General features: G+C 38.9%; 1 protein-coding gene across 1 annotated transcript in view; it reads right to left on the bottom strand.

Moving 5' to 3' along the window:
- The window catches only part of AKAP6 (A kinase (PRKA) anchor protein 6), a 524,753-nt gene that overhangs the window by 281,442 nt on the left and 218,495 nt on the right, over positions 1-24,816 (bottom strand). Inside the window, exon 5 of the mRNA XM_011941871.1 lies at positions 16,502-18,271. Coding sequence (XP_011797261.1) covers positions 16,502-18,271 — 1,770 coding nt within the window. The remainder of the gene's footprint in view (positions 1-16,501; positions 18,272-24,816) is intronic.

Genomic DNA, 24,816 nt, shown 5'->3' with positions numbered 1-24,816 from the left:
AACCCGGGAGGCGGAGCTTGCAGTGAGCTGAGATCCGGCCACTGCACTCCAGCGCGGGTGACAGAGCGAGACTCCGTCTCAAAAAAAAAAAAAAGAAAGAAATTGAAAAACATAATAAACAAGATGCCTTATTTCCTTGATTTTGTAACACTATTTGTGAGCAATTTTTAACTTCGGGATGCATAGAGAGCTTGTAAAAGCATGCATTCCTGGGACTCCGCCTTAATGATTCAAAGTTAGAAGATCTAAGGAGGAGCCTAGGAGTCTGCATTTTTGACCAGCGTCCCAATGCCTTTTTTAAACCTATGTACTGTGTTGGTCATGCTTTAAGAAGTATTGCTAAGTACATTAACACTACTTTCATAACTAGATTCAGTGTAAATTTCCTTTCCATTTTAAAGATGCCACTAAGTCAACTAAGTCATATGAGTTTCACTCTCTTCTAATTTGTCACTGTTCAGCCTTCCCTCCTGCCCTCCATCATCTACCTATTCTTCCATTCGTCCATCCATCCCTCCATTGATCCGTCTCTCTATTCTTCTATCCATCCATCCATTCACCTGTTCTACTATACATTCATCCATCAATCTATTCTTCTATTAATCCATCCATCAATCTAGTCTATCCATCCATTCCTCCTTCTATTGATCCATCCACCCCCATCCATCCATCCATCCATTCTTCTATTTATCATCCATCAATCTATTACTCTATCAATCCATCTATTCTTCTATCCATCCATCCATTCACCTATTCTACTATACATTCATCCATTCATCTATTCTTCTATTAATCCATCCATCAATCTAGTCTATCCATCCATCCATCCATCCTCCTTCTATTCATCCATCATCCATCCATCCATTCATTTTTCTATTTATCATCCATCAATCTATTACTCTATCAATCCATCTATTGTTCTATCTATCCACCCTTTCACCTATTCTATTATACACTCATTCATCCATCAATTCTTCTATTAATCCATCAATCTAGTGTATCCATCCATCCATCCCGCCTTCTATCCATCCACCCATCCATCCACCCATTCTTCTATGAATCCATCCATCAATCTAGTCCATCCATCCATCCATCCATCCATCCATCCTGCCTTCTATCCATTCATTCATCCATCCATCCATTTTTCTATTTATCATTCATCAATTTATTAGTCTATCAGTCCATCTATTCTATCCGTCCATCCATCCATTCATCTATTCTACTATCCATCCATCCATTCATTCATTATCCTTGTAATCATCTATTCATCCTGTCGTCCATTCCCATTTTAACCATTTTTGAAGTATTATTATGTATCTCAGGATTCAGAGATTCTTGTCTTGAAGGGACTAAAAAACTTACGAAGAGTTTATAATTAGACAGCTTGTTTTCTCCTTTTATCTATTACTGAAAATCTAAACAATGCTCTGCTTTAAACAAACAACAACATAAAAATAAACCAAAACCAAAATTATTGTCTGCTTTACTTGAACTGCTTCCTATTACTTACATCCATGATGTCACTAACCATTAAAACTGAAAAGGTGTATCGAACTGTAATGAATCTAAGATCTTTATCCAAGTTACACGGCCTGAATGTGTGTGTCCTCTCAAAAATCACATGTTGAAACCTGATCTCCAACACAATAGTAATACAAGTGGGGCCTTTGGGAGGTGATTAGCTTATGAGGGCTCTGCCCCGGCTGATGAGATTGCAGCCCCTGAAAGAGGCCTGAGGGAGCTCGTTCGTCCCTTCTGCCATGTGAGGACACATGGAAGGCTCCATCTATGAGGAACAGGCCCTCACAAGACACTCAATGTGCTGGTCCCTCGATCGTGGACTCCCCAGCCTCCCCAGAACTGTGAGGAATACATATCCATTGTTCATAAATTACCCAGTCTAAAGTATTTTGTTATAGCAGGCAAGCAAACTAAGACACCAAGACCCTCCCCCCCGACACACACACACACACACCTCCCCCCCGACACACACACACACATCTTTCTCAAGCAAGTAGTACTAGTCTCCAGACAAATCCAAAAATATGAGTATCACCTATAAATGACACCTTTCCATTCCATTCCATTCCAAAATCAAACCAAAAGCCAGTTTGATTTTCTTAAAGCATTAAAAAAAGAAAATACAACTTCCTTTATTCCTAGACAAAACATGAAGGTAAATAGTAAAGTCACTGGGCTTCCTAAAAAGCAATGCACTGAGCCTCATCAACCTGAGAATGGAAGCATATGAAGCAGATATTACAGGCAGCACCTTTCCTGGATAAAGTTGCTTAATCACCATGCAAAATTCAAGCCAATCATTCTTAGATAGAAAATTCCATAACCTCAGACATGGCCTGACATCATGAATGACCTTGAAATAGAACCCACACTCTTGAAATGATTTCCCCCCATATTGTCTGAACAGAGCACAAGCCTCAGTGCTGATGAGTACTTTTAAGGCATCACAATGACAAGTCTGCCAAGACAAATGTTTTTAATCTGCTTCACTTAGCTGACCTTATTTGCCATAAATTCAGGCTAATCCATATCTAATTCTTACTGGGTAACTCACTTGTTTACTGTCACCACTGGCCCTGGTCTCTTGGCATCTTATAAACTCTAGCCAGGCCCCAAATTCCTCAAGGATGTCTGGCTCTTGTCATATTACAGTGCTAGGAAGGCAGCACAAATGGTTCATTCCTCCAGGCTCATTAATGTCGCAGCTTCACATTCACTTACCATTAGGATCGTCTAAGGGGAACCTGAGTTCACCCAAAGTTCCAAGGAACACAAAGCCAGCCATGTTGAAGTGATATATGCCAAGGAATATTGTACAAAGAAATGAGTGCTTCTCTTAGTTATTCCTCACAGTTAGTCTCTCATAAAATTTCAGAACAGAGAAGTATTTATAGGTCGTTCAATCTATTCCTTTATTAATATTTATTTTTTGTAACTGAGGCTTATGAGGTTACATTTCCAAGGTCACAATGCTACTTAGGGGCAGAATTAAGGTTCTTACCCTAGTAATCTCCAATATATATGGTGCTAATTCCCTGGATTCATAGGAAAAGTCACAATAATAATAAAACTAATATTCATGTAGCCTTTAGATTTACAATTACCCCTTTGCTCTTTGTAGTTTCATACAATAATCTGAGCAAAGGCATGACAAACATAATTAATATCTCATTTTAAAAACTAGAAGACTTATACAGTAAACTTTAAGTGACTTATTCAAATTTTCAAAATTAAAATGAAGGATTGTGAACTGAGCCCAAAATTTAAGTTCTATATCCTTGAGTAAACTACTAACTTCTGTCTCTCCTCATTTATATAATGAGAATATAACAGTGTCTGCATCAAGGAGGAATTTTTTTCTTGAGAATTAAATGAAGTGATGTACTAAGTGAATAAACCCCTTAGCATCCTGTCTGACAGTTTGCAAGGGGACAAAAAATAACAAAGTTTTGTTTTGTATTTAAATTATTACTTTTCTGAAACATCCTATCAGCGACACAAGTTATGACTTCAGGATTAAAGATAAAGAATAATTCATTAATGTTCCAAGAATCATTTTAGTTGAATTTAAAAAATGCAATGCTAAAAAAAAAAAGAATGATAAAAATGCAAGGTTGAGTTTATCCATCTTTTGAGTTTCATCATGACAGTAATATTTGCCATCAAATGCAGTTAGGCACTGTTACCATCTTAATACAAGATAGTATTGCATCATAGCCTTTCCATACCAACAAGATTACAAAGAACTATTTTCACCTTGATGTTTAAAGCTACAAACAAAAGGGCGATCATCTTCCCTATATATTTCAGAGGCCAACAGCCATATGCAGTAACTGGATACAGCCTCACGGTGGTGCTGAATCATCACTGATAACAACTCAAGGCCCATTGAAGGCTCTACAGAAACCAAACTGAGGCAGGACTGAAACATTCCTAACGTTAACCAGCAAGGAATTTGCTTTGGATCCCCGCAGTTCTTCTGGACCAACCTTGCACAATGATCCTGACATGTTGTCACAACAAATCCATTAGCAATGTTAATTTATAGTTTTCATCCTGGCATTGCAACAAATAAAATATACACAAAAGATTTTTATTATCCTTAAAAAGAATTGTGCAGCCTTACCTTTTAAAATGTTATGTTGAGTTAGAATTCTCAAACTGGATTTGGGCCCCATTCATCCACTGTGTGTCTTAATTTTATGTATCCCTTGGAGACATTTGTTAAATTCCTTGTATCTCCCAACCCCCAAATTTCAGCTTTAAATTTCAACTCTTTTGACTCCTTTCCTCGTCTACTCTCTTATTTAAAACAGCCACCAAATTTTATCAATCTGCCCTTTATAATATCTCCCACCTATCTGTTTCTTCAGTCAGCTTCCACAACCACAGTTCAGACCTTTTTACCACATGTCTAGGCTATTTCAATAACTCAAGATTAGGCTTAGAGGAGATTGTACCACTGCACTCCAGCCCGGCAACAGAGCAAGACTCTGTCTAAAAAAAAAAAAAAAGATTAGGCTTAGAGGACTACCTCCCAACCATAACTGTACATTACAATTGCCTGAAGAACTTAAAAAATACCCAACCTCAGGGATTCTGATTTAATTGGTCTGGGGTGGATACAGAGGTTTTTTTATTTTTTTAAACGTTCCCAGTGATTGTTATTTGCAGTCACAGTTGAAAACTACTGCTAGAGGTGTGCCCAGCATACCACAGTCAGATTAACCTTCTTAAACTACCAACTCTCCTGGCCAAACATTTTAAGTAGTTTCCCATCTTGGCAAAGATTGCGAATTAGTGACTTAAAGGCCAAATTATCCCAAAGATGTGTTTTTATTTGACCTATTTAAAAATTGTTCAGACCCAACATCTAAAAATTGGGAGATGTCACATAAAACCCAGATTTCCTACTTCTTTTTAAAAATTCCAAGATCTTGTCACAAATGGCCCACATTCTCATGCAACTGATCAGCTGGAGCTGAGTAGTGGCTGCCCTTTAGACATGTGACGTATCTTCCAGTTGATTCAGTCCCATCACTCCCATTTACAGCTGGCTGTATGATTCATTTATACTATCTTCCTGGCCTCTTAATTTTAGTTTGTAACCCTGATCTAGAGAATGAAGTTCAAACTCAATGATACGTTCACTTACTCATTCTCTTAAATACTCATTTGTTCATGCATTCATTAGTATTGATTTTGTGTCTATGCTATGCAAACACTTGGAATTCAAAGTCCCTCATATTTTGGCCCTATTCTTTCTAACTTCACATTCCCCTTCCTCTAACAAATTTATTTTCTAACTAGTAGTTAGTTTAAGAGACATCTTCCTCCCAATATTCATAGCTTAGAGGCTAATTTCCAAAATGCCTTTGAGGTCAGGTAATGCTATGTGACACAGAGGATGTGAGTGAAAGTGGCATGTGTAACTTCCAAGTCATATCCATAAGAAGAAAGGTGGCTGCCCTCCATTTCCCCTTCTTGTGAGCTGGAATGCAGAATTGAACTCATGTTCAATCTGTGATCCTTTAGGATTCTTGAATCTTCTCATTTTAATTACAAAACTAACCTATCCAATTCTTTAAGAATCTGGCTTTTTCCTTGATATTTAACTAAATCCTAATTCTCTTTATTCTTGTATCTAAACAATTCCTTGACTTTTTGGATACATGTTTTAAAGACTAAGAAATGCACTGAAAAGATCAAGGGCTCAAGTTTGAATGATAATGAAGAGACAACTCATAGTGCCATCATATTTGGAATCTGAAAATCTCTAGGAAAATACTAGAGGAAGAAAAAGTAGAAGATACTCTCAATTAAAAAAAATGAGTGACAGAGAGTGAAAACTAGACCCAGAAGATAAGTAAAGAAAAGCAATGGGAGACAAGATATAAGGAAGAGAGAGAATACAGAGACAAGAGGAGGACTAGCAACTGTGAATGAAAAAGTTAGCATAAGGGCAAGGCACATGCAAAATGGAATGCCAGTGAAGAAAAGTGGAATTCCATGACCTCAAGATGCTTCCTGATAAGGATACTCATAAGAGATCATTATCAACATCCAAGTAGTATAGAGCACACTACTACTCCATCAACACTAGGAAAACTGGTATGTGGTGGGTATAAAAGAAATATCAAAGGCAAGTGAGAATTGAATTTATAGCAGAATTGTGATTGCAAGTTACTCTGTGGGTGAATAAAAAATGATACAGCTGTGTTTCAAATGGGACTTATTTGTATCTCAAATCAAGTAAATAATGGCTAGACAGTACTTTTTTCTTAAAAGAGTAGGTTAAAACGGGCCAAGTGGTGGCTCCTGTCCATAATCCCAGCACTTTAGGAGGCCAAGATGGAGGATGGCTTGAGCCAAGGAGTTCGACACCAGCCTGGGCAACATGGTAAAATGCTATCTCTACAAAAATTACAAAAATTAATATGAAAATTATCCTGGCATGATGGTGTGCACCTGTAATCCCAGCTACTGGGTAGGCTGAGGTGGGAAGATCAGTGGAGCTCCAGGAGGTCGAGACTTGACGTGAACTATCATCACGCCACCACACTCTAGCCTGGATGACAGAGTGAGACCCTGTCTCAAAAAACAAAAACAAACCAACAACAACAACAAAAAAAAAGACTCTCAAAGTATTTTTTTTTTCAAGACAAATTCCAGAAGATGACTTGGCCTTAGCCTTGTAGCTGTGTCCCATCTTAAAAGAAAGCCCAGAGTGAGACCCTTAAAATATGGGTGGTAACTACATTGAAATTTAAAAAAAAGAGAGAGAGAGAACTCAAAGACCTAAACATAAGACCCAAAATGAAAAAACTCCTAGAAGAAAACATTGAGGAAAAACTTCATGATATTGGGCTTGGCCATGGTTTCTCTGTTATGGCACCAAAAGCACAGGCAACAAAAGCAAAAACAGATAAACTACATCAAACTTAAAAATTTGATGCATCAAAGGACATCACCAATAGAGTAAAAAGGCTACAGAATGGGAAAAAATAATTTGCAAATCATACATATAATAAGGTGTTAATAGTCAGAATGGGCTAGGTGTGGGGGCTCGTGCCTGTAATCCCAGCACTTTGGGAGGTTGAGGCAGGTGGACTGCTTGAGCCCAGGAGTTTGAGACCAGCCTGGGAAACAGAGAAAACCCTGTCTCTACAAAAAATGCAAAAATTATCCAGGTGTGGTGGTGCATGCCTGTAGTCCCAGCACTCAGGAGGCTCAGGCAGGTGGATCAATTGAGCCTGGGAGGTCAAGGCCGCAGTGAGTTGTGATCATGCCACCACACTCCAGGCTAGGCAACAGAGCAAGACCCTGTCTCAATTAAGAAAACAAAAAAAGAATATATAACAAACTCCTACAACTGAACAACAAAACTCAACGCTATTAAAATATGGGTAATGGACTTGACATTTCTCCAAAGATGATATACAAATAGCCAAAAAGCATATGGAAAGATGCTGAACATCATTATTCAGAGAAGTGGAAATCAAAATCACAATGATATATCACCTCACACCCCTTAGGATGGCTACTATTCTTGTTTCTAAAAACCTAGAAAGTCACAAGTATTGGCAAGGATGTGGGGAAACTGGAAGTCTGTACTCTGTTGGTGGGATTGTAAAATGGTGCAACTACTTTGAAAAACAGCATGCAGATTCCTCAAAAAATATATACGATCCTAAAAATAAAATATGATCCAGCAATCCAGTTTTTGGGTATATACCCAAAATAACTGAAAGTAGGATCTTGAAGAGGTAATTGTACACCCATGTTCATAGCGGCATTATTCACAATAGCCAAGAGGTGGAAGCAACCCAGATTGTCCACCAACAGATGAATGGATAAACAAAATGTTGAATAGACATATAACGGAATATTAGCCCTAAAAAGGAAAGAAATCCTGTCACATGCTACAACATGGATGAACCTTGAGGACATGCTAACTGAAACAAGCCAGTAACAAAAGGACAAATACTATATGATTCCACTTAGATGAGGTACTTAGAATAATCAAAATTATGGAGATAGAAAGTAGAATGGTGGTTACCAGAGGACAGTAGGGAGAGGGAAAGGGGAGTTGTTATTTCATGGGTATAGAGTTTCAGGTTTGCAAGGTGAAAAAGTCTGGAGATCTGTTTTACAACCATGTAAATATTCTTAACACTACTCAACTGTACACTTAAAAAATGGTTAAGATAGCACATTTTGTTATATATATATTTACCACAATAAAGAAAACTCAGAAGGACATGATACTTTTTAACGGCTGCTATCATTAGTATGGACACTAGGATGGGTCCCTCTGGACCCATTCTACCTCTTGGAAAAGAAAGGTAAAAATGAGTGGCAAGTTAATCGCGGGGAAAAACTTGTCTACCTTCATATTACACAGGTACTAACCACCACTTTACAGCTCCACCTCTAGCAAGAGCAATGGTAGCCGCCTTTGTGCTGCTACCACAAAACTGGGAGCATACTTGATTGCAATTTTATAGTCTAGTTACAAAGAGGAAGAACTCAGCTAAATATCTGCTGCCATGAATCCAAAATAACTTATGTGCAAGGACATCCTTAACTGGCACCAAAGAAGTTTGTTAAATTAGGTTATAGATGTCTCTAGGACAATATACAACAGCTAAGTCATTGAACTATAATCAAGATGCCCTAATTTGGCATTTAAAGACATTTACATCTCTTGTGGACAAACAGGCTCAGCTATGTCATGCATCCATTAATTCCATATCACTGAGTCCAACTTGACAAAGTTCTATCCTCCAGGACAAGTTTTGAGAATTTAATGGCAGCAGAAAGCCCAAAATGTGAGAAGTGGACTGTGCACTATATCCCAAAGGACAGATCTCCTGAAATGCTTCACTGAAATGGCATACCCTGTGCTGCCTTCTGCCAGCTCCCCTAGGAATTATACAGCTATTAACCCAGCATCAATAATTACCCACCTTATACAAGTGGCCACTTACCAACCAGTTCATTTCTCTTCAGGTTATGAGGAAGAAGTCACACTGTTTATTCACTAATCTAGTAGTGGCTTGTGGGCTTCATAAATAATTTTATTTTCATATGTGATTATTGTCTAAATTCCCTGGCATTTGATTATATCTCATGGAGAAAACTAAGTTAGCTTGGCATCCCAGCTGGAATACCAGCTCTCACACTTCGCAGCATTATGACCCTGAGCAAGTCATTTGCATTTAAGCCTGGAGTCCTCATCTGTAAAATGAGACCAATAGCAGCTCTTCCACATGCTTATTATATAAATTAAATGAAAGAATCTACTTCAGATCCTGGCACACAGTATATGCTGGTCAGAAATTACCTCCCTCTCTTCTTCCTTACTCAAGAGTAGGGGTCAGCAAATTTGTTCTGTAAAAGGCAAGAGAGTAAATCTTTAATCTTTTTAGACCATATGGTCTCTGTCACAATTATTCAACTCTACCACTGCAACACAAAAGCAGCCACAGACAAACACTATGGCTGAGTTCCAATAAAACATTATTTTAAAAAGCAGGTACTAGGCCACATTTGGCTCACAGGCCATAGTTTGCCAGTCCCTATTAACTTATACCACATATGTCCAGGTATCATGCTAAGTTAATTTTTCACTATTCTGTTTGATTTCATCTGTTCCAGATATATTCTTCACTTTTATCTCTTTTATTCTATTTCTTGAATGTATCAGAACAAATGTATCTGTTTCCATTACTTGACTTAGCTTCTCACTTTGAATTTTAGGCCTTGAGAAGTTCCCATAGGTGTTGAGCACTCAGACCTAAGATGCTCTAGTAATTTATTCACACAGTGGGTTCTGGGTAAATCAGCCAGAGTTAAGCAAAATCCCCTCAACCCTTAGAAAAAGACTGGGAACAGACCATCCCTTGGGAACTCAGAGTTTACTAGGAGTTTTTATTTGTGGAGAGGGAATGGTTGCAACTGATTCCCCAGTTTTAAAAATATTGCCTTAAATTTTGTTTTCGTTGGCTTATATATGTAAAGGCCTTCTTAAAAATATACAAGTACTAAAAACAATAGTGATCACATATGGTGAAGTGAGAATTCAAGATGGAGTGATAAGGATGAGAGGGAGATTTACTATTTTTAAATGTCTATGATTTAAAACCATGCTAGAATATATTATCCAAAAATCAATTTTCCCAAAGAATAAATCTTGGCCGGGGGCAGTGGCTCACACCTGTAATCCTAGCACTTTGGGAAGCCAAGGTGAGTGGATCACAAGGTCAGGAGTTCGAGACCAGTCTGGCCAACACGGTGAAACCCCGTCTCTACTAAAAAAATACAAAAATTAGCTGGGCGTGGTAGCGGGTGCCTGTAATCCCAGCTACTGGGGAGGCTGAGGCAGTAGAATGGCTTGAACCCAGGAAACCCAGGAGGCAGAGTTTGCAGTGAGCCGAGATCGTGCCACTGCATTCCAACCTAGGTGGCAAAGCAAGACTGCATCTCAAAAAAAAAAAAAAAAAGAAAAGAAAAGAAAGAAAGAAAAAAAATCTTCTGTTTTACAAAATTAGCCTATTATAAGAAAGATACAAATGTGAGGGGTGGGGATGGACAGGAACCTACTGGAGATTCCATCAGAGCCCCACACTCTCTTGCGGCTACTGGGCTTCTATGTGCCTCCTGCTTTCTGTTCTGTGTGATTCAGAGAAGACAGAGTGGAGCACTTTGGCATGACGAGTTAATGGACTCTACTTTCCATTTGACAGAAGTGGGATTAGAAGCAGGATATATTTTTCAGTATTTTATCGTTCTTGATATCAGGCTGTAATTCTCCCGATGAGTTCCACATACCCACCCTTCTTTCTCAGTGCATCCATATTTACATACTCTTTCCAGCTACTTTAACCTCTCTTGCCACTTCTGCTTTCAAATAAGCTTCAACTTTTTTTAAAAGAAACTTTTGACTTTACTTTCAACTACTGCCCCTTGCCTCATATTGTGTTTTCAATCCAATTCCTGGAAATATTAGGAATGATTATTTTTTACTTCTTAATCACCTATGACTTTCATTCCTTTGTTAAGTCTGTTTTTTTCCTAAGATCTTCATTAATTATTTCAGACAAATCTAAAGGTTGTTGGGGTTTTTTCCCCTTAGTCTTTATTCTTCTTGATCTATCTTTTGCAAATAACAAAGCTCATGTCCATTTTATTTAGTATCTCTTTCTCTCTCTCCATGTATTTAATACCCAGTAATTCTTCCTGTCCCTTCTGATCCCCACAACTGGATCTCTTCCTTGATCCTGTCTCATAACTGGGCTACAACTTGAATCTCAGTCATCAGTCCCGCTGCTTTTCTCCATCTAGCCTCCTTTGAAGGAATTCATCTATTCTCAAGCCTTTATGTTGTGCGAGGGGTAAAGCAGATGGTGGCCTGAAGCCTGGCTCTGTGACTTATTAGCTGTGCTGCATAGGAAAAATTGTTCGTTCAACTTTCTAAATTCAGTTTCCTCTGCTCTAAAATAGGGATTCATTCATTCAATAGTTTTTACTGAGCACTTACTGTACACCAGGCATTGTTCTAGGTACATGAGATTCATTAACAAACTAAACAGATAAATATTCCTGCCCTCACAGAGTTCCCATTCTAACAGAGGGAGACAGACCAAAAATAATAAATATACTACATTAGAAAATTATATAAAATTACAGAATGTAGGCCGGGCGTGGTGGCTCACACCTGTAATCCCAGCACTTGGGGAGGCTGAAGCAGACGGATCACAAGGTCAGGAGATCGAGACCATCCTAGCTCACATGGTAAAACCCCATCTCCACTAAAAAAAAAAAAAATACAAAAAATTAGCTGGGCGTGGTGGCGGGCACCTGTAGCCCCAGCTACCTCAGGAGGCTGAGGCAGCAGAATGGCGTGAACCCAGGAGGCAACGCTTGTAGTGAGCTCAGATTACGCCACTTACACTCCAGCCCTGGCGACAGAGTGTGACTCCATCTCAAAAAAAAAATTACAGAATGTGGTGAGATCTGTAAAAGAAAGAAAAGGTCAGGTTACACCTGTTTTTTTGTTTGTTTGTTTGGTTGGTTTTGTTCTTTTTCTGAGACCGAGTCTTGCTCCGTCACCCAGACAGGCATGCTGTGGCACACTGTCAGCTCACTGCAACCTCCACCTCCTGGGTTCAAGTGATTATCCTGCCTCAGCCTCCCGAATAGCTGGAATTACAGGTGCACACCATCACACCTGGCTAATTTTTGAATTTTTAGTAGACATGGGGTTTCACCATGTTGGCCAGGCTGGTCTCAAACTCCTGACCTCAAGTGATCTGCCCAACTCAGCCTCCCAAAGTGCTGGGATTATAGGCATGAGCCATGGTGCCCAGCTGGGTTACATCTTTTCTAAGATGGTCAGGGTAGTTCTCTCTGAGAAGGTAATATTTTAGCAGAGACTTGGAACAGGTGAAGGAATTATAAATGAGGGCATCTGCTGGAGAGGATGTAGACAAAAGCAGCTGACAGTGGTCCTAAAGGCAAGAAGCATGCCAAGTGTGTTCTAGGAAAGGGAGCGTAGTGAGCATGGGGAAAAGTAGTTGGAAAGGATGTCAGAGAGGAAATCAGGGTCACAGTCCATGTAGGACCTCTGAATACAATGGCAACCCTCTATTGTGAAGTTTTGAGCAGAGGGATGACATAATCTGATTTATCTTTTAAAAGGATCACTCAGGCTACTCTGTTGGAAATAGATTGTAGTGGGAGAATAGAAGCAGGGAGACCAGTTAGGAGGCTACTGCAGTAATCCAGGAAGGAGGTGATGGGGGCTAGGACCAGAATGGAGCAGGAGAGAAGTGGTTAATTTAGGATTAAAAACCTTAGAGGGTTGTTATAACAACTTTATGGGAGAGTTATTATAGGTAAAATGCCTAGTAGATGCCTTGTATACATAAGATGTTAAGTAATATCCTGTCATTATATTTTGCAAGCAGAATAGGTTCTCTGGGTCACTATAAGGAGGAGAGCAAAGCTAGAAGTGACAGCCAAGGTCAGTTGACCTGGAAGTTGGCAGCTGCCCTCATCTGATGTAGTAAGGGAGGCTGGTCTGAGGAAGGAACTTGATCTTCTTTTAGCCCTTCCCTCATATCTCAACTCCAGTATGGGATTTTCAACTGCCTATAAACCATTTCTTCTTAAAAGTTTCATCATATACTATCTATGCACAGTTTTTCAAAAGTTACCTGCACCACCTCTACTTCAAACCAGCTACTCATCCAAATGTTTCATTCTATTAAAGACACACCAGTCTCCAGATGCTGAAAACCTGGTTGCATTTTTGTAGAACTGTGGAATCAGATTGGAAGTTGGTATCATAGTCATCACCTTGTTAAAACATCTCTTTTTACAAAAGATGAAACAAGGCTCAGAATGGAACATGCCAAGCTATGGGCCACACCAGGCTTTGATCACTAAATGGCTCCTGAATTCTTTCTAGCAAGGTCTAGAACCAGTTTTCTGGATTCATTCACTTTCTCAACACTCCCCTCCCTTCCTCTTGCCTGACCCACATCACAGCAGTTCCTCCGGTTGGCTGCCACAGGCCAACATCTCTGCCCTGGTCACCGCCATGGCTGCCAGGACCATCTTTCTGCTATTACCAATTAACCTTTCTGGAAAGACTATTAGAGACCAGGGCCTACACTGCTTTAAGAATGCTGGCTATGGGTTCAAATCCTGGCTTTGTACTTACTAGCTGTGAGGACTTGAGCAAGTTTCCGGATCACATTCTGCCTTAGTTTCTTCATCTGAAAAAATCCTCCCTTCTAGGACTTAAGTAGAGTAAGGCATGTAAACTACTTAGTACAGAGCCAAACACAAAATAAGAGCTTAAGAAGTATTAGTTACTACTGTCAGTCCCTTTCAGAGAAGTTGCTGTCGATGCCTGGTGAACAAATTCTAATTGCCTTGGTGTGGCCTTCAGGGACTTTCCATACCTACTATAGGTATGGCAACTTTCACTGATCTCTGATGACAAACCTTCCAATCAGGACAGCTCTCTTTGTACCCCATCTATGCTCATTCCCATATCTACCTCTGTGCTTTAGTTTATGCTCCTCCTGCCTGAAACGTCACCTTCCTTCTCCTTTATCTGTCTGAATCCTGCACATCCTTCAAAGCTCCACTTAAGGTTTAGTACTTCACAAGAACTGCCCAGGCAAATTCTAGCTCCACTGATATGATTACTTCTCTACAATATCACAGTTTTTATATCCAGTACTTACTGATAACTTCTTCACGGAGAGGAATGAGGGCATGTAGTTACTAGTATGGGCTCTGGAGCAGACTGCATGGTCTCTCTCAGCCTGTCTCCTCAGTCATAAAATAAGGTTAATATCAGGGTTGTTGTGAGGATTAGATACATGAATACTTGATATATGTTAATGATGATTAATATGTTATTACTGCTATATATTTGTTAACTTTTTCCTCTTTGTTTATAAACCTGCATTTTCTTCCTCCAGGTTATTCTATCCACATGCACTACACCTTTACCCAGTGTCTAGCACAATGCTGGTCTCAGAGTAGTGATCAACAATGAATGGATGTAAAAAAAGAAAAAAAAAAACAAAAACTAGGAGGAGTGCCCATGGCAGTTACATCAATATTCTCTATCCAATCTGAGTGGGTCCTGAACTTTCTTCTCCCCTACCTTACAGTTTCCTGGTGAAGGAGAAACTACAACCCCTTTCAGGGAGGCAACATGATACTATAGAAGAAAACTGGACTAAGAATCAGAAGACATGGGTTTGCGTCTCAGCTTCCCACACAAAAGGTCTGTCTGGTTTGTCTCTGTCTCTGCCTGTCTGTCTGTCAGTCTCTGTCTATCTGTGTCTTTCTGTCTGTCTCTATCTATCTACTATCTATCTATCTATCTATCTATCTATCTATCTATCTATCTAATCTATCTATCTAGTTTAGCTTGGGAAAAATCACTTAAGCTTATGGAGCCTGTTTCCATCTCTGTAAGGGAGAATAATCTGGCATGGCCTGTCTCCTTCACAGGACAGCTGTGAAGATCAAGTAAAAAAAAAAAAAAAAAAAAAAAAATGTATGGGCCACACGCCGTGGCTCATGCCTGTAATCCCAGCACTTTGGGATGCCAAGGATCACCTGACGTCAGGAGTTCGAGACTAGGCTGGCCAACATGGCAAAACCCCGTCTCTACTAAAAATACAAAAATTAACTGGGCATGGTAGTGGGCACCTATAATCCCAGCTACAAGAGAGGCTGAGGCAGGATAATCTCTCGAACCTGGGAGGTGGAGGTTGCAGTGAGCTGAGATGGTGCCATTCCACTCCAGCCTGGGCGACAAGAGCGAAACTGCTCAGAGAGAAAAAAAAAAAAGGCATGTGGGAGAGCTTTGTATACCATAAAGTCATATACAAATTATATGTAGCCAGGCGTGGCCATTTATATGTCATCAAACAAGAAACCATTAATAATTACCAAGTCAGCTGGATCTACTTCCAATGGCCTCCTGAGGAAAGGGCCATTACCACAGTAATCACAGTGAATCTCTTTGCCCAGATGCTTCTTAAAAGGTCAAATAATTACTTATACTATGGAGCTCAGTCCTGAGATTTTTTTTTTTTTTTTGAGATAGGGTCTCACTCTGTTGCCCAGGTTGGAGTGCAGTGGCATGACCACAACTCACTGCAGTCTCAACCTCCTCGGCTCAAGCAATCCTCCTGCCTCAGCCTCCTGAGTAGCTAGGACTACAGGTGTGTGCTACCACTCCCGCTAATATAGAAATGGGGTCTCCCTACGTTGCCCAAGCTGTCAGTTCTGAGAATTTTTATAAGTCTGTCCTCAAACATTTCGTCATGTCTAGTAATTTGTTCAAAATTACAGATTTAGCCAAAATGTCAACTTCACATCCCAGAGTCCATGGGTGGTACATGGTATAGGCAAATGGTTATTAGCCAGAGTTCTCAAAGAGGAGGAAGAGTAAAGAAAAAAATGATCCCTAATAAATTAGAAATATCTGGTCTATTTTTACAAGAAATTAACATTGGAGATGTGGAACGTATTCTGGAGTCAGAAGAAATGAATAAAATCACTCTGGGGTAACTGGAATAGTCTATGCATATATTCCTGAGCTACCTGTGTGTGCATAGTTATTGTTCTATTTAATTTTGTATTAGATCCAAGGGATTCCAGCATTCATCAGTAGTCATGATAGACTTGAACAATATCAACAGAGAATTCTATACCATGCAGGAGCACATCAAGCTAATGCATTGACAAGGGCAGTTCCTAGTGATTCATACTCTTTGTCACGTGCAGTGATCATTGTGCTTTCTCTTTTCTTTCTTTGGGGAATCAGATTTATCAAAAATAGCCATACATTTTATAATAGAGTGTAGAGAGTGTGACCTTCTCCCAGCATTACTTCCAAAACTCAAGTGAGAAATCATTCATATTAAGAAAACCATTTTACCTCTATTTTTTCCCATATGGCTTCATAGTTGTCTTGGTGCCGAATATCTTGCATCAGTTTCTGAATTAAAGCTGATTTAGTGGCAGAATGGCTCTCATTTTTCTCAGAGGATGAAGCTCTTTCTGACTTCTCATCAGCATACTTTTTCATACCAGAGAGAGGCATATTGGACTCCTCATCAGAAAGAATGTCACTCAGGGGCCCAGATTCAATGCTCTCCCCTAGTGAAGAGGCTATGTCACTAGATGAGCTTGGAGACACCCTGCCTAGCCTTGTATGCTTCTTTTTGACATGATAGGTTGGATAGATCTCAGAATCTGAATTCATTTCAGACAGTTCCCAGTCATCAATATTCTGGATGGTTTCTCCTCTGGGTTTCTGAGGCAGAAGCTTTGTTAGGTTTTCCAACTTCAAAGCCAACACTTCTGTCTGCTTAAGATGAGAGGGCAGTGCTAGGTATTCATCAGAGCCATACCAGGCCTCCACAACCTGACCATTCCTGGTGACGTGACTTGGAGAGGAGGCATGACCTTTTTTGCTTTTGTGTTTTGAAAGAAGTGGCACCGGAGACATGATGTTGTCTGAGCCAACAGAGGATTCACTGCTCTGAGTAAAAGGTGGTGAACTGGATGTTTCTGACTGCAATAGCAATTTGGCATTCCAGTTTCTCTGATTACAAGGCTCAAGTGAGGATGTAGAAGCAGAATTTGTTTGTGGCCCCTCCATGGCCTTGGAAGTACAGGAAAGCTCTCCATTTGGCACTGCTGAGCTCCCTGTATTTTTAGCTTGTTTGCCTGAACCAGTCCCCCGTTTAGGTGTTCGGCATGGAGGCACCTCTTCTGAGGTCTTATGTGGCTTTTTAAGTCGAGATTTCTCTTTATAGCAGTCGTTAAGCCTTCCCAGGCTGGAAGAAATTTCTTTAATGTGAAATTTGACTGTGTTTTCAAGATTCCCATCCCCCACCTTGTGCAAACACTCATAAGACTGGCTGGCAGCAGAAGGGCTGTTAGGGTAGGAAGACTGCAACACCAGGCAAAGTTTGGATCTGTCAGGAGGATCTACTAGTGAAGGGGTGCTTCTGCTCATCTCAGGCTTTAGATCAACCATTTGCTTCTTTCCATCATTGCCTTTCAGATCATTCTTAAAAGTTTCCTCTTTAAGAAAAAGTCCTCTTTTTGGCAATGTGGGCTGCGTGGGAGAGTCCTCATTATAATTAAAGCAATCTCTGATGGTTCGCTTGGGGGTTGCATTTTCACAAGTAACAGGCTGCTGATTCTTTGCACCAAGATGGGAGGAGGAACTGGATTCTTGCTTCACAGTCTCAGAGGAGGGTTGGACAGCATTTGTCAGAGCTTCTCCTGAAGATGATGACACGCTCAGTGTTAAGTCTGGTTGCTCTTCGACTGCAGAAGCATTGTCTTCCTCACATCCACCTTTGTTGTCTACTGAGAGAGATACTTGAGATACCTCCTCAGTAAATGCTTCACTGCCATTGGTAGAGATAGAGTCAGCAGCTACCGTAAGTAACCCAACACTTCGGATAAGCTCAGGAAACTCCTTTTCCATCTCACTGTAGCTCCAAGAGTCAAAGGGTTTGGTTTTGACTTGGCTAGAGGTCATGTCACCTAGCCCACTGAGCAAATCCTCACTTGGACTGTAGTCAGACAGTTCGAATGCAGTAATGCCACAATCCAGAGACAAGTAATTTTGAGAACATTTGATAGTTAATTGTCCTGAGTCATCCACTTCTGTAAGAGAATCAAGTCGGCCCTGAAACAGACAATAGCAATGGTTTCAGTAAATGCAACATGAGTTACAACATCAGCTGCTATTTAAATGAAATTTCAGTACAGGGCACTATAAAGGTCAAATGTATTGGTCTCTATTGCTTCTGATTTGACATACACAAACGGATATTAATCAATTACCACATTGCTTTATACAGTATCTTCTTCTTAAACACCTGAAGATTTTTCACTAATCTGGAGCATACAGCCTTAATAGAAATGTCAAGATCAAGCCAAAAGTATCCATTCTTGCCTTAATTTTCAACTTAAAAATAATATATTATTCATTTAATAAGAATTTCATAAACAAAGCCTTAAGTAATACAATTTCTGGGATCAAAATAATGTAAAAGTAAAATCTCCACGAATGTGTTTTGCTTTTTGCTATCATTCCAGTAACTACCACAGTGGCTAACTCATGGTAGATGCTCAATGAATATTTTTAAGTAGAATGATTAATTATAATAAGCCAGTGTTTTAAATATATGTTGATGAATCGAAGGAAGGTAAACTACTGAATTTGCAAATACGTAACAGTTCGAGACCAGTTTCTGTTTGGCCCCACCCTTTTGAAGGAGAAAATTAATGAATGTCCAAACTTTATCATTAGAGATAGCCTCATCTCCCTCTGCATGTTTTTCTCCCCAAGTCCTACCCCCACTGGTGTATGTGAGCTATTAAGTGCCCATATTTCTTACTATTCATAATTCTGGATATGCTGATCTGATTTAAAACTCCCTCGCACTAAAAAAAAAACAGTATTACAATTAACTATTTTTAATTTGTTAAATCTTTAATTCTGTAATTAAGGCTTTTGTCTCATTACTATTGCAGTTTCTGATTTCATACAACAAATGGGAAGGTTTTTACTGATGCTTTGTTTGGGGCAGAAGAGCCCCAGGAACTATCCTATTATGCCTACTGGCTAAGTAACAGCCTGATCTAACCTAGCCCCCTTAGGAAATGAAAAAAGAAAACTGAAAAGGGAAGGGTTGTTACATCTCCAGATCTCCTTTTTTCTCTGGAGGAAGAACTGCAGTGAGCCACCTGAAGCTGGAACCCATGTGGCAGCTGGACCCTGTGATCCTCTCAGCCAGGTTTTCCCAAGATCTGGCTTCTCCAGAATCTTACATCTGGTTTTACTGCTCATTTGTTTGTTTTGTTTTTGGAATGTTCTCTCCCTTGAGACCTTCACCCTGCCTTTATCTCCTACTCTGCTCACTCTCATTCCATAACATCTAGATAAACAGATGAAAAGCCTTATTTAACTTTTCTAAGCCTCAGAGTCCTCATCTATAAATGATGATGGTTGATTACTACAATTACTTTTTCATTTAATCCTTAAATTTTTCTTCTGGAGACTGTACTATTGTCCCTGTCTTACATAAGAGTAGCTTGGACCAAAAGATGACACTGGCCCTGGATGAAAGCTGTCCCCAAAGTCTGTATTTTGGCCATTAGATATTACTTTAAACTGGCATGCCCCCACCTCCAATTTGTTTTCCACACTGCCACCAGAGTAACCTTTACACATTGCAAATCTGTTAGTTCTTTGTTTCAAGTCCTTTAGAAGCATCGTGTTGCTGTTAAGTCCAAAATCCAAACCTTTCCTCAAAAAACCTAAAAATTTAACTACCACTCCCACTATTGAGTATATATCCAAAGAAAAGGAAATCAGCATGTCAAAGAGATACCTGAACTCCCATGTTTATTACAGCATTATTCATGATAGCCAAGATATGGACTCAACCTCGGTGTCCACCAACAGGTGAACGGATAAAGAAAATGTGGCATATATCCACAATGGAATACTATTTTGCCTTTGAAAAGCAGGAAATCCTGTCATTTGTGACAACATGTATGAGCTTCAAGGACATTATGTTAAGTTAAATAAGCAAGGCACAGAAAGACGAATACCACATGTTCTCACTCATATGTGGAAGCTAAAAAAGTTGAACTCAAAGAAGCAGAAAGCAGAATAGCAGTTACTAGAGGTTGGGAAAGGTAGGGGGTGGGGATAGCGAGAGGCTAGTTAATGGATACACAATTACGGCTAGATAGGAGGAATAAGTTCTGGTTTCTGTAGCAGGGTCAGATGACTGTAATTAAAAGCAATTTATTCTACATTTTCAAATAGCTAGAAGAGTGGATTTTGAATGTTCCCAACATGAAGACACGATAAATGTTTCAAGTGATGGGTATGTTAATTTCCCTGATTTGATCATTGCATTGTGTACATGTATCAAAATATTACACTGTACACTATAAATATGTACAGTTGTTATGTGCCAATTAAAAATAGTAAAAGCAAAAAATGACACACTTAAATGCAAAGATATATTGCTTTAATATTTGAAGATCTCCCAAGTATATGACTGAAAACAGAAATAAACGATATCATAGATAACTATTTTTAAAACACAACCAAAACCCTTTCCAGGCCAGACCCAAAGAGGCCTTTCTTATGCCATTCTCCCCTCACTGGCCACACTCAGCCGCAGTGTCCTCCTTTCACTTTCTGAAAATACCATGTTCTCTCCCACCTCAGGGCCTTGGCACATGCTGTTTGCCTGGAAAGCTTCCAGCCTAAACCCCTTAACTAGTTGACTCTTCCTTATCACTCAGATTTCAGCTTAAGTTTCACTTTTTCAAGATTCCAGATTCACATGTAAGTCAGAATCTTTTATTGTAAGCCCTGCTTTCTCTTTAAGCATTTATCTCAATTTATAAATAAATACTATTGTGATTATCTGATCAATTTGCTTTTTCCACTAGTTTGTAAGTACCAGGAGAGTATAAATCACACAGAAAATGGTTGTCTCACCAGGGTACTCGTAGCACCTAGCAGAGTGATCTGCACAGAGTATGCACATTTGTTGAATGAATGAATGATGACATTTTAGAATGTCTCTCTATGCCTTCCTATAATTTCTTTCTCTGATTATGTAGTTTTAGTTAACCCCAATAATTAAAAGCCCAACTTTCAAATTCTGGCTCTAGCATTAATTAGTTATGTGACCATGAGCCAGTAGCTTGATGTTGCTCAGCTTTATTTCCTTCATCTATAAAAAGGAAATGATAAGCCACACCGTAGGGGTGTTGAGAGGCTTAAAGGAGGTAACATATGTAAGATAGAAGTCTAGTACATGGGTGAGTGCTCAAAGAATGTTCACTCTTATGACGTTATTATTTTAAAAATGAAGTATATTGAGGAGGAAAGTTTCAAGATGAAAGTTATTGCTAATATTAAATTATACTGCACAAAATAAGAAATCAATATTAACTGCCAATCTCAACAAAAATTACCTAAATGGAATTGTATAACTTTTGTGCTTCATAACTGAATTAGGAATCAGTCAGCCAAACAAAAGTTATACTTTATGCAATTTTTAAAAGCATAATAGTGAGATTCCCAATTCAAAAGCAGGTTGTATTTTCTTTAATCTTTTGATTTTTCATTACTCAGAACTTATTCTTTTATAGAAATAGTATTATAAAACGATGGTTAAATTCCAAAACTATCCCATAAAACCTATTTAAATTAATAGTTGAAATTTGCAACATGATTTTCTATTACATTTATCATGGTTATTGCACTGCAGTGCTTATATGAGATTAAAGAAAAGTGTTTATATGATAGATAATAAAAAAAAAAAGAAATTTGAGGGTCCAGGTAAAAATTAGACTCCAAACTCAAGTGTCAGCCACCTGCCTTTGGACAAGCAGGGAATATGACAGTGTTGCAAATACATTTAGTCCCCATTCTGGTGGTCATAGCACCTTAAGACCAGGGATACTGTCTTGCTCAAGAATAACAGATGCTCAATCAGTGATGTTACACGAATATATTGAAAAATATATATATATATATAGGACATATATATTACATTACATATATAATTACAATGTATATATTACATGAATATATTGTTTAATGGATACATCTCAGAGAATAAAGTATGGCTGCCTTTTCTTAAATCTTCAGGAATCTCTAGCCAGGTCCTGGTTTAGAAAAGAAAACACCATACTCAAAATCACTTAATGCTTCAGAGGAAGCTCTCTCCCATCCTGTCCCACCATATCAGTACGGCCAACCATCTCAACTAGTGAATAAATGCCATCTTAACTGGTGAGACAGTTGAGTGATTGTCACTCGGGGGGTAATAACTTTTTTATTTTATTTAATTTTTTTATTTCCATAGGTTATTGGGGAACAGGTGGTGATTAGTTACATGAATAAGTTCTTTAGTGGTGATTTGTGAGATTTTGGTGCAACACCTGAGCAATATAAACTGCACCCTATTTGTAGTCTTTTATCCCTCAGGGGGTAACTATTTTTTATTCAAACTGTATTTTTTAATGCGAAAAAATATCCCTCCCTGGAAAAACAAAATCAAACCAAAAAAAACAGTATATAGTATTTCACCGTGCAGAGGCAATTGTAAGAAAAGAAAGTTCTCTGAAGTTTCTCAGAGCAGATGAATGAGTTTTATCTCTGAAAATATTGCATAGTAATACTAATGTTTTTAGTTCCATTGCTGCCTTCCACATCATCTTCCCACATAGTTTTCTAACGTGTGTACATAATAAAGTCTCAGGAAGATATGGAGTTAGGGGTGTTGCCCGTTGGTTTTACTGCCCTTATTTCAGAAATATCACATATAATTGTATAATACATGTAGCTGGGTGAGAGTTGCCTAGCCATGCACTCCACTTAAATACACCTCCATTTAACATGTTATGAAGTAGGCTGGGCACAGTGGCTTACACCTGTAATCCCAGCACTTTGAGAAGATGAGGCAGGTGGTTCTGTTGAGCCTAGGAGTTCGAGACTAACCTGGGCAACATGGCAAAACCTTGTCTCTACTAAAAATACAAAAATTAGTGGGGCATGGCGGCATGTGCCTGTAATCCCAGCTACTGGGGAGGCTGAGGCAGGAGAATCGCTTGAACCTAGGAGGCAGAAGTTGCGGTGAGCCAAAATCATGCCACTGCACTCCAACCTGGGCAACAGAGAGAGACTTGGTCTCAAAAAAAAGAAGAAAAAAAAAAATATATATATATATAGCAAAGAACACCCCTCCTTTTTTTTTTCTAATTTGAAGCAAGACATTTTGCTTTGTTCCTTATCCATAATTAAGTTAACTGAAGCCTAGTTCCAAATGCCTTCTTAGATCTTTCTTTTTTTAAAACTATGTTTCGCCACCAACTGAACATGAAATTTAACATTCGCAACTTAGAGATGTGGAGATCCTGAGTCCTCAGACCTGCGGGGGCTGTGGCATTCTAGTAAGAGGCCCATCAATTTACATGTTAGTCTACACGGACTAGACTTTTTCAGATTCCTTTCAGCCCTCCCATGTTGGGATTCTATGATTCCAAATGCATCCCAGAGAACAGCAGTGGACTGAGAAGAGCAAGTACTGACAAGCAACTGTGAAGTACAACAAAGGTTTGTTTCTCATAGGCAAGGGGAAAAATATACAAAAATCTTTCAATATTTTTATTTATACTATATTAATAGTTCTTAAGAGAACTCCCATTTTCTACGTGCTGAAATTATGAATCAAATAATTAATCTCAATGATTAATTCCCAGTTCATCAAACTGAAATTATATCTCCCTCTTCCACATCTAAAGCAGGGATTATCTGCATTATTTAATTCAATTAAACTAATCAGACTTTTTTACAGCAATATGAACTAGGTGCTGTGGGAGATACACAGATGAATATAATCTGGAATTAATCCTCACGTAGTTCAAAATATAGCACATACTTTGGCCTGATACAATTTGGCTCATTATAAGTGCCAGTGGAGGAATCCACAAAGTGCTAAGTTGTGAGCACTCTAGAAGGACCAATGCATCCCCATGGAGAAGGTAAGTATCATTTAGGTAAGTGCTTACCACACCATCTAGCACATGGTAAGTTCTCAATCAATGTTTCCTATTGTGTTGATATTATTAAGAGTTACCACTCCTATCACCTGTGTGACATCACCTCTCTCGACCTCAATCCTCTCATCTGTAAGATGAATACAATCATAATACCTGTGAATTGACGATAACAGCACTTGCTCTGCCTACCTCTTAGAACTATGTGATGACCAAAAAAATTATGAAGGTCATTTCTAACATGTGTTATTCATCTTTGAATGCACAGAGTCTTATACACAGTAAGAAATCAATAAATATTTAAGGAAGAAAGGCAGGGAAGAAACAATAATTATTATTGAAATAGAAATCAGTTAAAACTTGGTTTTGTTTTATTTAATTATGTCCAGATTTATATCCTTAAGTATTCACTTAACCTCTTTTTAAGAAATTTAATTTTAATTTTTAGCTCTGGGGTACATGTGCAGGATGTGCAGGTTTGTTACATAGAAGTATTCATGTAACCTCTTCTTAAATTCAGTTTTTCCATCTATAAAATGTAACTCCTTTTTTTTTTTTGAAACGGAGTCTTGCTCTGTTGCCCAGACTGGAGTGTGATGGCGTGATCTCGGCTCACTGCAACCTCTGCCTCTC

Source organism: Colobus angolensis, unplaced genomic scaffold (assembly GCF_000951035.1).
Source record: "Colobus angolensis palliatus isolate OR3802 unplaced genomic scaffold, Cang.pa_1.0 Scaffold202, whole genome shotgun sequence".
Classification (NCBI taxonomy): Eukaryota; Metazoa; Chordata; class Mammalia; order Primates; family Cercopithecidae; genus Colobus; species Colobus angolensis.
The sequence above is the reverse complement of the archived record's forward strand: the minus strand, read 5'-3'. Positions and strand labels throughout refer to the sequence as shown.